This window comes from Ranitomeya variabilis, chromosome 8, assembly GCF_051348905.1.
Source record: "Ranitomeya variabilis isolate aRanVar5 chromosome 8, aRanVar5.hap1, whole genome shotgun sequence".
Lineage (NCBI taxonomy): Eukaryota > Metazoa > Chordata > Amphibia > Anura > Dendrobatidae > Ranitomeya > Ranitomeya variabilis.
Window position 1 is genome coordinate 205514220 of NC_135239.1, and position 16330 is coordinate 205530549.

General features: G+C 37.6%; 1 protein-coding gene across 2 annotated transcripts in view; it reads right to left on the minus strand.

Annotated features, from left to right (window-relative positions):
* Nucleotides 1-1231: 1231 nt before the first annotated feature.
* Nucleotides 1232-16330, minus strand: part of LOC143787594 (solute carrier family 26 member 6-like) — a 29232-nt gene continuing 14133 nt past the window's right edge. For both annotated transcript variants that reach the window (XM_077276485.1, XM_077276486.1), the window contains 12 exons: nucleotides 13898-13980; nucleotides 11717-11864; nucleotides 11365-11478; nucleotides 10467-10544; nucleotides 7939-8034; nucleotides 7518-7624; nucleotides 6476-6545; nucleotides 6075-6167; nucleotides 5880-5996; nucleotides 4427-4618; nucleotides 4262-4316; nucleotides 1232-2918 (listed from right to left, as the gene is read on the minus strand). In XM_077276485.1, the coding sequence (XP_077132600.1) occupies nucleotides 2767-2918; nucleotides 4262-4316; nucleotides 4427-4618; nucleotides 5880-5996; nucleotides 6075-6167; nucleotides 6476-6545; nucleotides 7518-7624; nucleotides 7939-8034; nucleotides 10467-10544; nucleotides 11365-11478; nucleotides 11717-11864; nucleotides 13898-13980 (1305 nt within the window). In that variant the 3' untranslated portion in view covers nucleotides 1232-2766. The remainder of the gene's footprint in view (nucleotides 2919-4261; nucleotides 4317-4426; nucleotides 4619-5879; nucleotides 5997-6074; nucleotides 6168-6475; nucleotides 6546-7517; nucleotides 7625-7938; nucleotides 8035-10466; nucleotides 10545-11364; nucleotides 11479-11716; nucleotides 11865-13897; nucleotides 13981-16330) is intronic.

Consider the following 16330-nt stretch of genomic DNA (forward strand, 5'->3'; position numbering starts at 1 on the left):
TGCAGCCCCTGCATGAAGTGCCCAGTGGGGTCATTGCCGCAATGCATTCTTGGGACCGGAGCGTCGCGAGGAGCGGGAAAGGCTGCCGCGGACGCCGGAAGGTGAGAATATAATGATTTTTTTTATTATTATTTTTTTTAACATTATATGTTTTTACTATTGATGCTGCATAGGCAGCATCAATAGTAAAATATTGGTCACACTTACAGGGTTAATGGCAGCGTTAACGGACTGCGTTATGCCGCAGTGTAACACAGTCCATTTATCGGACTGCTAAAACGCTATGTGGGCGCTGACTGGAGGGGAGTATGGAGGGGCCAATTCGCGGCCGGACTGTGCCTGTTGCTGATTGGTCGCGCCCAGCCGGCCGCAACCAATCAATCAGCGACACGGGATTTCCGTTACAGACAAACAGACAGACAGACGGAAGTGGACCTTAGACAATTATATATATATAGATTCCCAGCAGCACAGATGAGAAGTCTGAGTCTGTGTAAACATGCCGTCCTTGTGCCGTACGTGTGATGTACGTGTGATGTACGTGTGCTGTCCATGTTTAACATGGAAAGTATAGGAGAAGCTTCTTAATTTCATTTCCATTATCCATTCCGGAAAAACACGGATGGCACATGGAGGACACACTGATTGAAAACACGGGTGACACCGATATCGGTGTAACCTGTACGATGATACCGTAGTCACAGATCAGGTGGACTGTAGTGGAGATCGGGCGAGGACCCCTAAAATCTGACAGCCCCATAATATGGCACTTTATAAGTCATTAATTACTTGCATTAACTTCATTATTGGGTCCAAAAGAAGGGGCTTTGGTGGAAAACCCAATTGTCTTCCCGGGTAGTGTTGGTCCTAGAGCATGCAACCTCCTTATAATGCAGCTTTACATACGTGTGCACAAGTCACACACTGTATGTACGTACGCTCACTTCTTATACGTAGGTAGACACACACTGGATGCACAGTTACAAGGTACAGTCATGCGTACACACTTGCTACATATATGCAAAGTTTTACAGTTTTACATTTCAGATGAGGAACCCCCTAGAGACCCCACGGACTATAATGCAGTCCAGCAATATCATGACGGTCTCCAATGTGTTGGCTTCTGTTCTGCTTTTTACCTCTGAATGCCAACCTCTAAATTTACTGACTATAGTACTTGATTACTAAACCTGGTGTTATTCCATCGGGTGCTGCAGCCGCCTCCATTCTCTAGAGTGAAAACTCATTCATTTTATAAGATGGCAATACGCCTTTAAGTAGATTTTGACTTGTTTATGGATCAATATTTCCAACTTATTCTTAGTGGGAGACACCAATTATCATCATGACAGATGTAGGTCAGTTATTTAACATATGTGCTTTCTTGCTTTGGTCAAAATAAGCAAGTTCAAGAAACCAAAATATTATTTTTAACCCCTTTGCCAATTTTTTGACCTAGTTTTTCTCATTGTTGCATTCCAAGAGCGACTACTTTAAGGGCATATTCACACAATCAGGGTTTGCGATACAGATTTAGTCTCACAAATCTGAGATTTACAGTACAAGGCAAGTGATTATTATTATTATTATTTTTAATCTGCACAAAAACGAGAAACCGCTCCTAGTTTTTACGCAATAAGGATTCGCGGTACATATTTACTGTCAAAGGTATAAAATAATTGAATACAATGTACAACAGTACAGCTATAAAATACATTGGAATTATACATCAAATGTTACAGAATATTTCCAGTTCTCCAAAATAACCTCAAGATAAGGTGAAGACAAGATATTGATAAAAATACAACAATATACTATATATACATATATATGGAGGCTCTATTTCCAAAACACTGGCACAATCCGTAGGCTTGTCGTGCAATAGGTATTTAACGAGTCACTTGAAATACAATGCATTACTACTATCAATAACAAATATCTTGTTGATATATTATCAGGTTTTCCCCTTTTCCTAGTTGGTTTATTTTTAGATTAGAAAATCGATTTGATGTACATTAAATCCATGTAATTTTTTTAGGGATTTTGCTGGACCCACAGAATTTGAACAATTTGCAATTGAAATGGAAAGAAATTACCAAAAATATCAATTTTTACTCAATATAGAAGCTTGCATCAGCCAGAGATGGCTCACACAGCCTCGCAGCTATCACATCACATGGTGTAGCAACACCAATCAGGAGGGACTCTCATAGCCTCAATAAAAGCAGAAGGAGGGAATGCAGAAGTCATTTTGCAATGCATCTGGTTACTGAGAGGACGTCACAGCTTAGCTATGGAGAAAGGAAGGGAAAACCATAAAACACTGAACAATTTCTACAGTGAAAAACGGTTACCGTATACTTACCCATAGCCTTATAAGTTACAGTCATTTTGATATTACTAAGGTTGTGTTTGCGTTAAAGCGAATGAAAGGGGTTGGATACAGCCCTAGGAGACCTCCGAGTGTTTCATACGTCTTTTCTGGGCATTTGAAGTACTTAAGGTTCACCACAAATTAAATAAATTAAAAAAAACCTGGTGAATTTGAATTTCAAAAGATTTATTCATCTCTAGCTTTTTTTTTCAATGCACATGTTGTGGCCGCACTTGAGACCATTCAGAACAATATCAATCTGAATATATCTCATTGACCAGTTTATAATTCCTGAGCACTTATACGAGTCCTCTCCAGAATAAATGGCACAATGCTCCTATATATAACTTGCAGCCTTCTTCATACTTTGGTGACTGTGTAGTATAATCCCACTAAATGGCAGTGATTTCTGATAGTGAGCTGGACTCGCTGTTTTGTCCATTGGAAACGTAGGACACAGCGTCGTGGATTGAAGCGAAAATTGAGGCCTGCGTGATGTTTTCATTGAAGAAATTGCTGTTCTCGAGTTGGCGTAGCACAGAGACTGCGAAAGAAAGAGCAGATCTTATGTCAGCGGCACTAAATAAGATGTGTAATTTTACCGTCAATCATCACAATTGCCTCATTGTGCTTTGTTTAACTTTTCCATGAAAAGGGAAACTGTCAGCGGGAAAGGTTCCATTGTATAAACTGAATTGCCGCCTCCCGAAGTGCCAGTCAGGGGATCAGCAAATGGTCTGTTTGAGTTTCTACTTTTCAACAGGGAGATTCTGACGGGGTTGTGGATATGTGAACCGCGTTGGCCCAGGTGAATAACCGAGTGGCATTATCAAGGTGAGCTGATGCATCTCCATGATTGCACCCATAACTGTAAATTTAATACGACATCTGCAAAACGGCAGCATTCAAAGTGACCTTTTTTGATGACATATTCGTTGTAAATGGTGGATAAAAAGCTTACCTGGCGCAATTGGAGTCACAGCTCATGTGTTCCCAATGGAAAGAGAAGAGAAAGCAGCTGCCAGATTCCTATGGCGGTGGTTTATCTTCAGTGAAAAATAATGGATCAGACATGTTGAAATCTAACATGTCCAATCCTTTATTTCTCAAATCTCCCATTGAGGGAGAGTCAGGCCAGCCCAATATATACAATATACACTAAAGGAAAAGTCAGTCCCACTGAAACCAGGGGCTTATGGAAATTTTTTTCAAAGGTGTATGTCCATCATTAAAGTGAGTTTATAGGAAGGACTTATATGAAAAGACCCTTCCTGGTGACATGTGCCCACCTTTGAGCATACAAGAATTTCTGATGAGTTATGTAGGGTACTCTTTTTCCTATTCCTCCTCTTATACCACCTTTAGGGTAACAAGAGAAGGATTGGAGTAACACACGACCATGAAGATCAGACTACATCGGGTTTGTTTGTATTCTGTAGCCACGGAAACATATAAACCAGCATAAGAGCAGCCTACAAAAATGATAGATGATTTTTCTATATTGTTTATTTAAACCAATGGAAACAATAAAAAGCATTGGATAATTATAGATATCTGTTATCACCATTTTATAATCTGCTTCCCGAATCAATGTTATGTAATCTTTAGCAAATAACAAATAACCCTCTGCCATACAGATTTCCGCTTTCTTGACAAATCTGATTTAACAGTCCTAAACAACATGGCGGCGGATTCAGAATTAAAATGTTTCAGAAAAAAAAAAAAACACCTTTTAATTAATTTTGGTCTCTGACCATAAATTTGGATTTACTAGCATTTTTATGAATGTGGTTAAAAATCTCCTTTAATTAAATTAAGTTTTTTAAAAAAAGTTAATAAATAAAAAATGTGCTTTCATTAATATTTCCTAATTTTATCACAACTTACCAGGACAGTTTACAATATATACTTCGACTTCAATTTCCCGAAATTCATTGAAAACCTAAAAATGACAAATAAGAGAAAATGAGCACATTCAATTAGGCCCAATATTTGAAAAAAAAAAAAAAAATAGAAAGAAATGTGACGTCTACAAAGAAAGGTTTCACTTACATTTGTCAACATTTTCGTTCCAACTGTGTCAATGAAACTGACAGCTGAAAAGTCCAATATGAGGGAATGAAAATCAAGTTTCTCCAGCCCTAAAGAGCGGAGGGTGACCGGACTCTGGGGGATGGACTCACTCAGGGTCTTCAAGCTTCCAATCACCCCGTCTCTAGTTGTCAGGAATTCCAATCCGCTTCCCTGGATGGAAGATAAATATTTCAATATGAGACAAAGAACTAAAATTTGCCCTTTGGACCAGAATAAAAAAATTAGTGGCCTCTTAAAAATTCGTACTACCACTGCCACTAATGTTGGATAATTAAACTATCTGACAGAATATCAGGTCTTATTTTTCATATCAACCAATCACAGTGCAGCTTATATTTTTCCTCAATAGTTTAACCCTTTAAGGATGCAATTTTAGGTTTTTGACTTTTTTTTTTTTTTTTTTCCCCCTCCAAGGGCCATAACCTTTTAATCCATCCCTGGACATACTCATGTGACAGCTTATTTTTTGCTTAGTTTTTTTTTGGGGGGGTGGCTTTGTTTTTGCACCGTTCACTGTGCTGTAAAAATGACCTAGTGGCATGATGAGTGTATTCTGTTTTTTTTTTTTATATATATATAATTTTAGTTGCTTAAATAATTTCTGAACTTTGTAAAATACAATAATTTGGTTTGTGTTGCATTTTTCGAAGATCCTTAACTTCATTATATTTCTCTTGATGGAACTGTGTGAACATTTTTCTTTGGCCTGGTGAGGTGTAGATTTCATTGATACCATTTTGGAGTACATATGGTGGTTTTTATAGCTCTAGATTGCTATTTTGGATGGGAGTGGGAGGCCGAGAGACAAAACAAAAAACACAATTCTGGAGTTTCGATTTTTTATTTTTTTTATTTTAATTTTACTTACGGGGTTTCCTCTAAGGGTTATATTATTTTATATTTTGATTGTATTTTATGGACATGTCAATATCTGATTTTTGTTATTTTTTTTTTTTTAATAAGGGAAATGGGTATTGGCGAGTCAAACGTCTTTTTATTTTTTTTCATTCAAAAAAATATATATTTTCTATTTTTGTTTAATTTTAATTTCCTTTGGGGACTTGAAACTGTGATCTTTTGATTACATTTTAACATCCTGCAATAATTTAGCAATGCAGTATATAATAAAAATCATTGTCTTCTTTCGCCTCACGGAGGTTGATGTGGGGGCTGTCGGAGGCAGATGCTGCCAGTATAACACAGCCGGCACCTGCCTTGTGTAGAGCAGGTTCAAGCTCAGGAGAATGCTCCATACACCCAGTCCTTCATGATTATATTAAATATATGGAGCAGGAAAAGATTAGGAAAGTAAAGCTCAGCTTGAATTAGTTGCTATGGGCAAGACCAGTTTTTCTGTAAGTTTTTATTAGTAAGGCCCAAATTTGCCTGGGACGCCCATGTCACCACTCACCTTTTGTGTTTTTGCTAGGATGATTTTTGCCAGGTTGATGACTTTCTGTAGGCCCTTCCTTCTCTTCTGAATGGCTTTCTTCTTCTTCTCTATCAGTTTGTCCACGTTCACCCCCATCTACAACAGTTTTTAATAGAGCTCAAGCATGAAAATGATCTGAAAATCATATAGTGTCCCATACGCTTTTAGTTTTACCTTCACCTTCAAGGATTTTGCAAACAATTCGGCATTGGCAAAGTAAATGGGCGAACATGATTGGAAAATCTTCACACCAGGGATCTCTTTGGCCTTGGAAAAATAAAAAAATAAAAAGCAACAAACATCTTTACATAAAAAAAGTGTGTGTGTGTATATATATATATATATATATATATATATATATATATATATATATATATATAATCAGTCTTATAGATGGCCCTTGCATAGATACTATACAGTAGAGTCAGAGTGCGCTGATGTTGTGGAGGGTGGGTGCAGAGTGCACATACTATGGGGTCCTAGCAGTGCCGTGACACTGTCATGAATCCCACTTTCAGCCACCACTATTAAGAACTAATTGAATACAGGTCCATTTTGAATTCTGTTCTATTTACCAAGGTATTTTCTTCTGCATCTCTGTAGATGTCAGAATCAGCAACTTGTCCAAGAACGGAGTAATGAGTCCTGTGACAGCAAAGCAGAAACGGTATAGACAATATTATTGAGCATATTTATCATAATATTAAAAGCCATGGTAGTTACTTGAATCTGCAACTAGGGGGCGCTCACTGTATTGTGTTATTATGTAACCCAGTACTATGGTATTGCAGTATATAGAACAAATAACTGCAGGTTCAAGTCCTTTAAGAATAAAGTGAAAAGTAATTATGAAAAAAGTTTTAATAATATTAAGAAATAAATAATAACTACTCCCTCCTTTTTTCCCATCTGAAATTTAGGAAATGACAAAATAAGCATATTTGGTATCCCCTCATCCAATGTCCTATCTATTAAAATCTAAAGTTAACCTGTGACTGTCAGGGCATGCTGGAAGTTATAGTTTCCCAACAGCTGGGGTGCGGCAGGTTGTTGACCCCTGGCTTAGTACATTTAGAGTTATAGTTCCCTGTATTTTCTGTGTTAACCATGCACCGAGGTGCTTTACCTAAAGTGTCATTTCATATTTACAATGAAGCCATTTTCCCACGTACAAAAATGTTCTTCTTTTCTTCCACCGCAGTTTATAAGCCGGTTTTTCACACTAAAATACTTAAAAACAACCTGTTCCAATTGTTACATTTTTGCTGCGTTTTTACTTTTTTTGTTTTAGTTTTTCCGGTTTTCCCTTTTTATGTGTTTTTGGTGCAGATTAGAAACAGCTTTCTTTATGCCTTTTTTTAACGCAGAAACACTGGGATTCTGAACCTAAAAATGCAACAACATTTTTTGCATTTGTTATTTAGGCTTCCCACAGATCCAGTCCGTTGGGGGAAAATGCACAAAAAAATCCTACATATTTAAAAGCACAGTGGACTTGAGTGTTCATGAAATCACATCCACATTGTATTATTAAACGCAGCAGATTTTATGCAAAAAAATGCAGCTTTTATGGTACGTGGCCTCATAGCTCATGATTAATTATATACGGTAACTCACAACTGAGTACGGAAAGTGACCGTGAACAATCCAAATACGACAGAGACGGCCAGCCCGATGTCCAGGTTCAGGCAGATGGTGGACAGGAAGGTCACAAGCCAGATAAGCTGGAACAGAAAAAGTCATTCATTTGCATTACGATTATATATCGTGGCAATGCACACATCAATGGGATTCCCGAAACTCGCAGATCGCAATAACAGAGGCGAAATGCTATGTTCTTGGCAGCGCTCAGTACTAATATTTAGCCTCACTCTGGCAGCTTTTTAATCACTTTTCCAGTTAGCGTGAAAGCAGTTAACTCTTTCACAATGAATGTATGACATTGAATAGAACTTCAGAAATACAGTGAAAACTGACACACCGATCTTGCTCTAGCAGAGTATGAGGGAATTTATCAGTGCAGTAGTGCTGTACTTACCAGATCGTACCTGTTGGTCCGCCATAGCTGGGGTATATCCATAAACTGCTTGTACATGCCTTTCAGGTTGGCAATGACGATGGTGGACAGTATTGCCTTAAGAAACAATAATGAGGCGGGCTGATTAGTTATATCACATAGTTGAGTGATTGATATACACATGGACACTATATAATATGGAGAAAAGTATCTTAATGATTGAATTCCAGTTTTTCATTCAGTCCCATTACCCCCGGAGTATAACATCCAGCCCCTCGCCATCGTGTCTGATGCCAGCGCAGTCCTGTTAGGCTATATGCCCACGATCAGCAGTAGCAGCATTTTGGACACAGAGTATTTTCGCTGCCTTCAAAACGTTTTCTAATCACGCATGTTCGCATCTAATGAATGGCTATGGGGGATACTAGGCAGCGAACACTAGCGTCTCCGCTGCCGAAATTACCATGCTGTGGTTCGTAAACCCGCACCCCGTGTGAGTAGACGCAGCGGTAAATGAATGCACAGTGGGCACGGGATTTCTATAAATGCCATCCACTGTGCTTGTAATGTACAATGCAGTGTTTTAGACACAGCCCAAATACGCTGCATCCAAAACGCTGCTATTTCTGATCATGGGTATCACAAAACCAAGAAACCAGAAAAAAACGACCATAAAGTCCGAGATATATTCTAAAATTAGTATCGTAAAGATTTTTATTAAATACCAGATTAAGAACAATGAAATCACATGAATACATACATGTAGTAAATAGAAGTGTAACAGATAATTGTATGATATTATATAAAAAGACGCAACCTGAACCAGTTAATGTCACAGTGAATATATGGTGACGGATGACACTGAAGTTTGTATGTGGTTATTAAGTATGGAAAGTGTGTAAAAACATAAAAATATAAAAAGTGTAAACATATAAGTGTATCAATATTTGAAGCAATATACAATAACTAGTGTAAACATATTGTAAAGTGCATGTGCAAACAGTAGCAAATCACAAAAGTATGGGAAGATATATATCACAATTCAACGTGCAATAGTGCAACAAACCAACCAACCACCATAGACCTAATTCACAGACCAGGGAAATCACGTAACTGTAAGACAAAGTACTTAATTCACATTTCCAACCAAAAAAAGTTTATAATAAGATAAAAGAGAACTTACAGAGCAAAGTACTGTACACCTGGTCTCCTGGAATGGTGCCCAACACCCGACGCGCGTTTCGGCACGTTGCCTTCGTCAGGGGGTGGTGTCATCCGTCACTATATATTCACTGTGACATTAACTGGTTCAGGTTGCATCTTTTTATATAACATCATACAATTATCTGTTACACTTCCATTTACGGTACTACATGTATGTATTTATGTGATTTCATTGTTCTTAATCTGGTATTTAATAAAAATCTTTGATACTAATTTTAGAATATATCTCAGACTTTATGGTCGTTTTTTTCTGGTTTCTTGGTTTTGTGCTATTGCATTAACGGCTGTCCTTTTTTAGAAAAAAAAAAAGACCTCCCTAGTGATTCACATATATGTGATTTTGATACATACATCAAAGAGGGTATTAATACTTAATACTTTATGTTCTCTGGGAGGTATCCCTGAATCTTGTTAACGACTGATCATGGGTATGTAGCCTAACAGGAGTCACAGGTGTAAAAAGTGTAAGGAACCTCAGTAACTCAATGACAAAGTGGAGACCATGTAAAAAAAATTGGCCTCACACCTAAATAATTGATTTTCAGTTTTCTCCTTCAGTCCTATGTCCTCGATGTATAACCGAGTGCTGAGGAGAAGAGAGCAGAAAAGTCACCTCCTTTCTCCTGACTCCATAACTGCAGAGTCCAGACTTCCTCTGGTATTAACATCAGCACAACCGCTGCGCCCCCAATGGGAGCTTCATGGCCGAGCAGCTGCATGCAGCCATACATCACCAAGCACAATGTCGAGCGTCGGATGGAGTGGTGTAAAGCTGGCACCACTGGCATCTGATGGATGAGTCTTTGTTTGGTGAATGGCAGGAAAACATTGCCCCCTGAATTGCGCCAACTGTACAGATGTCAGAGGAAGATAATGCTATGGGCTTGTTAATGCTATGGGCTTGTTATAAGGGGTCAGCCTTGGGCCCTTCTTTCCAGTGGAGGCAGATCTTAATGCTTCAGCACAAGACATTGTGGACAACAGTAGCTTCCAGCTTGTGGGAACAGTTTATGCAATGCCCTTTTCTGTCCCCCATGACTGTCCATACATACAGACTTGGTTGGGGGAGTTTGGTGGAATAACATAACCAGCCACGCAGAGCCTGGACATAAGCCCCATTCCACACCTATAATGAAGATTGCGACCCCCTCCTCGCCCCAGCATCAGTGTCTGACCTCCCAAATGCTCTTACGGAGCAAACATTCTCATAGACAGCTCCAAATCTTGCAGAAATCCTTCCAGAGATTTATGGAGCATCATTGCCTGACCACAACGCTATCTTACACCACCATACACAAGATCCTAGTCAGGTTGAGAATTCTTACCTGTGGCAGACATGTAAATAGTTCGCCCGCCTTGAGAATGATCACCAAGATAATGATTGACGATACGGATCCTGCAATCTGGAAAAGAGGACAAATAGTTTAGAATGAGGAAATTGCAATATATTGATTATCTGATCATGTCCTGGCTGGACCTATTGAAGGATATGAGAGTATCCGCCGGTAGCCAGCCCTGTACTTGGTGAACAAGATACAGTTATATGAAAAAGTTTGGGCACCCCTATTAATCTTAAGCGTAATGTTTTATAAAAAAAATTTTTTTGCAACAGCTATTTCTGTTTCAATAGCTGTTGCAAAAAAAAACAATTTTTATAAAACATTAAGCTTAAGATTAATAGGGGTGCCCAAACTTTTTCATATAACTGTATGATCAGCTCTGGGATGTGACCAACACATTAAATGACCGCAAGCAGAAATCTTGAATTCAGTGTGAAATTGAAAAACGAAGGGGAGAAACAGCTAGAGACGTTTTAAAAAATCTGACAAGAAAAGTGGATGAGCTCCTTACAGTAGGACCGTCGCCTTTCACGGACTAACAGCTATCATTAACCAAAACTGACCCAAACTATAGTACAAATCTATATAGCAGGTGTAAATTTCAACTTTTGCCGCAACTACAGCCAAAGATGCTCCCAAATAAATAAGAGGCGTTGCCCTTAAATTAAAATGTGGTAAAAAGTTTTGTTAATGTTAAACAAATAGTATGTACAGTATGTCATCCTATTCTGTATGTTGTCACGATCCCCAATTCGCCTGTGAATGCCACATCCCTGTATGAGAACAAATTTACATAGAGCCTCTAGGGCCCGGGGCCCCATTGTGGCTGCATCTGCCGCCCCTATGGTACTTTCGACTAGGTCCTGTTTTTTTTAATCATTACCTGTGTGTTTCCTCCAGTACTCTCCTGCACAAGGCTTCTGGACATGGAAGACGTGACAGCAAAACAATGGAAGAAACTGCCAGTGATATTACTTAGTCCGAGGGCAATCAGTTCCTTAGAAGTGAAATGACATATACAACTTGTGTTAGATCAGATCATGGATGCTGTTTTTTTAAAAATTGTATTGTTTTGTACGACAGTCCTGTCTACATGTTGGAAGGCAGCTAGCTACCCCTCGTTCTTAGCTCATTCACAAGTGTGGTGATGTTTGCGGAAAATACAATCTGAACAATTTATCATATCTATAATATAAGGCTAAACTTGCAAATATATATATAAAAAAAAAAGTTACCTGGTTACTATCTACCTTGTAACTATGCTTCATTGCAAACATTTTAGCCAGAGAGATAGACATAGCATATGCGACCACAGCAATGGCAAAAGCATTCCCAGCAATACTTGCAAAAAAATCAGCATCGGGGACTGTTGGTGCAACTAACCTGTAAAAGATATACATGTAATAGCACCTACTAGACAAGTAATAAAAACTACTATAAAACTGCCCTTATGTACAAGAATATAACTACTATAATGCTGGTACTATATACAAGAATATAACTACTATAATACTGACCCTATGTACAAGAATATAACTACTATAATACTGCCCCTATGTACAGGAATATAAGTACTATAATACTGGCCCATATGTACAAGAATATAACTACTATAATACTGCTCCTATGTACAAGAATATAACTACTATAATACTGGCCCATATGTACAAGAATATAACTACTATAATACTGCCCCATGTACAAGAATATAACTACTATAATACTGTCTCCTATGTACAAGAATATAACTACTATAATACTGCTCCTATGTTCAGGAATATAACTACTATAATACTGCCCCTATGTACAAGAATATAACTACTATAATACTGCTCCTATGTTCAGGAATATAACTACTATAATACTGTCCCTATGTACAAGAATATAACTACTATAATACTGCCCCTATGTACAAGAATATAACTACTATAATACTGCCCACTATGTACAAGAATATAACTACTATAATACTGCCCACTATGTACAAGAATATAACTACTATAATACTGCCCACTATGTACAAGAATATAACTACTATAATACTGCCCACTATGTACAAGAATATAACTACTATAATACTGCCTCTATGTACAAGAATATAACTACTATAATACTGCCCACTATGTACAAGAGTATAACTACTATAAAACTGCTCCCATGTACAGGAATATAACTACTATAATACTGCTCCTATGTACAAGAATATAACTACTATAATACTGCTCCTATGTACAAGAATATAACTGCTATAATACTGCTCCTATGTACAAGAATATAACTACTATAATACTGCTCCCTATGTACAAGAATATAACTACTATAATACTGCCACTATGTACAAGAATATAACTGCTATAATACTGCTCCTATGTACAAGAATATAACTACTATAATACTGCTCCTATGTACAAGAATATAACTACTATAATACTGCTCCTATGTACAAGAATATAACTACTATAATACTGCCCCTATGTACAAGAATATAACTACTATAATACTGCTCCTATGTACAAGAATATAACTACTATAATACTGCCCCTATGTACAAGAATATAACTACTATAATACTGCTGCTATGTACAATAATATAACTACTATAATACTGCCCCTATGTACAGGAATATAACTACTATAATACTGCTCCTATGTACAAGAATATAACTACTATAATACTGCTCTCTATGTACAAGAATATAACTACTATAATACTGCTCCTATGTACAAGAATATAACTACTATAATACTGCCCCTATATACAAGAATATAACTACTATAATACTGCTCTATGTACAGGAATATAACTACTAAAATACTGCCCACTATGTACAAGAATATAACTACAATACTTCTCCTATGTACAAGAATATAACTACTATAATACTGCCCCTATATACAAGAATATAACTACTATAATACTGCCCCTAGATACAAGAATATAGCTACTATAATACTGCCTCCTATATACAAGAATATATCTACTATAATACTGCTCCTATATACAAGAATATAACTACTATAACACTGCCACTATGTACAAGAATATAACTACTATAATACTGCCCCTATGTACAAGAATATAACTACTATAATACTGCCCCTATGTACAAGAATATAACTACTATAATACTGCCCCTATGTACAAGAATATAACTACTATAATACTGCCCCTATGTACAAGAATATAACTACTATAATACTGCTCCTATATACAAGAATATAACTACTATAACACTGCCACTATGTACAAGAATATAACTACTATAATACTGCTCCTATGTACAAGAATATAACCACTATAATACTGCCCCTATGTATAAGAATATAACTACTATAATACTACTCTAATAAATACACGCTGAAATAGGCATGTAGAAGGATATTGCTAGAATTAATTTTAATACAAAGATACAAACCCAGTAGGAATATCCCCCACAATGCCAACACCATAATTTTCAGTAAGATTCATTCCATATGACACTGCAGTAGAAATGATGAGCTGGTGGACAAAAGAAGATGTAATCATATTGGTCATGTAATATTATATAATAATATGTAATAATATGTAACACTAACATAAGTAGAGGACTCTAAATATAATCTGAGCAGGATTTAGCCCGTACAATATAACTATTTTTCTTAATGTCAAGCGCATGTAAAATATGTCTATTGTTCATTTAACAGTCCTAGAATTCATTATTGTGATAAACTTTTGTATCAGTAAATACATGAACCACAACTCCCCATGTCTATGAAACTTAAGGCATAGAAGCAGAGGTCATGAAAGCACTTCTGGCCTTATTGTCTCTAACTTGCAGTGTGAAGCAAGAACCTGATGTTAACAACAGACAGTCATTGCCAAAAGTGTGGGCACCCTTGAAATTGTTCCAGAAAATGAAGTATTTCTCAAAAAAATTATTACAATTACACATGCTTTTGTATACACATGTTTATTTCCCTTTCTGTGTATTGGAACAACACACAAAAACTGAGGAAAAAAAAGGCAAATTTGACATAATTTCACACAAAACCCCCAAAAAGTTGTTGCCACCTTTCCAAAATTATGCATAGACAACTTTGTTTCAAGTATGTGATGCTTGTTCACACTCACTAGTGGCAAGTAACAGGTGCAGGCATTATGAAAATCACTGAGAATCACAGAAGAAAATCCAGCTCACCACCTGCAGTTCCACACTTCTGGAGCACAAATAGCACCTGGGCAGGGTGCAACATCCAATGGAGAAAGCAGAAGATTCCAGCTCACAGATGAAATTCAAAAAAGTGCATTTTATTATCCAAGGTACATGAAGCAAAGATTAAAATTGTGTGTTCGCAAAAAAGAAAATACAGGCATCTTTAGACGCGTTTCGAGTGACATGCGCTCTCTGTCAAAGAGCGCATGCCGCTCAAAATATATCAATAATTTCAAGAGTGCCAACACTTCCGGCCATGACTGTATATATATTTTTTTTCATCTATGTATATAGGCAGTAAAGGAAATCATTATTTGATCCATTGCTGATTTTGTAAGTTTGCCCACTGACAAAGACATGAACAGTCTATAATTTTAAGGGTCGGTTAATTTTAACATTGAGAGATAGAAAATCAAAAATAAAATCCAGAAAATCACATTTTGTAATAAATATAGGGGATAACTCAGGAGACTCTTTGCGTGGAACAAGACAACTACATGACACATTTTTATAAGTGGTAAAGTCTATATTATCACACGGTGATTCAAACAGGCGCAGAGAGAAACTCAAGTCCACAACACTTGGTGCAAATAATAAACGCAGCTTAGCAGTCTTCAGAGAAAAATGCAATCAAGCAGAAAGTCTATGAAGCACAGTTATTCTTGAGGATACTTGACACGAATAAATCCTTGTCTTAGTCCAGGCACAGATAGATATGCTTATTAGGCAGTTCAAATCATATCTTAGCTCAACCAGGGAGGCCTGGTTAATAGTCTCAGGTTATTGCAAAGCAGAAACAGCTTACATGTCCAGCAAATGCAGATGAAAGTAAACACGAGCAGCAGATGAAGGAGGATTACTGGAAACTTGTATATGCAGCAGGAAACATAGAGCAGAGTAGCAGGATCACCACACAGGTTCACAGGAGCAGGTGTATAGCCAGGGAGTAATCAGAGGTCAGGAGCTGGATGCAAGGCAGAATACTCTAGCACAGACTGAAGGCTGGGGTGGAGTTTTATAGCAGGAAGACACAGTGCACATGAGACCAAAGACGCCATCTTGGAAGAGGGCAGTAATGCACAAAAGGTAACAAATATTCAGAGTCCTGACACATTGTACAAATTATATACATTTATTTGCATTTTGCAGTGAGAAATAAGTATTTGATCCCCTACCAACCATTAAGCGTTCTGGCTCCTACAGACGCTCCTAATCAACTCGTTACCTGCATTAAAGACAGCTGTCTTACATAGTCACCTTTTATGAAAGATTCCTGTCCACAGAATCATCAGTCAGAATATGGGGACGACTGCCCTTTCGCGATTACTCGCTTCTACGGGTCCTGGACCCGTAGAAGTGAGTAATCGCAAAACGGCTGTCGTCCCCTCCTTCCTGTCATGTCGGACGCTGTTCAGAACAGGTCGTTCGACAGACAGCGGTAATTCCGCTTTTGACCACTATTTGCTCATTGGCGTCGGCTAGATTTTGTCTAGCTGTTCCGGGGTTAATTTACCTGATCCTCGGATTGGAAGCTGAGCCATGCCCATTGCCTTTAAATAGTTCTCCTGATCATTGGGCGTCACCGATTATAGCTTCTGTCTTGTGCGTTGTTATCTCGGTCTGGAGTGGAGAGCTGGTTGTTGGAGAATCGTTGCT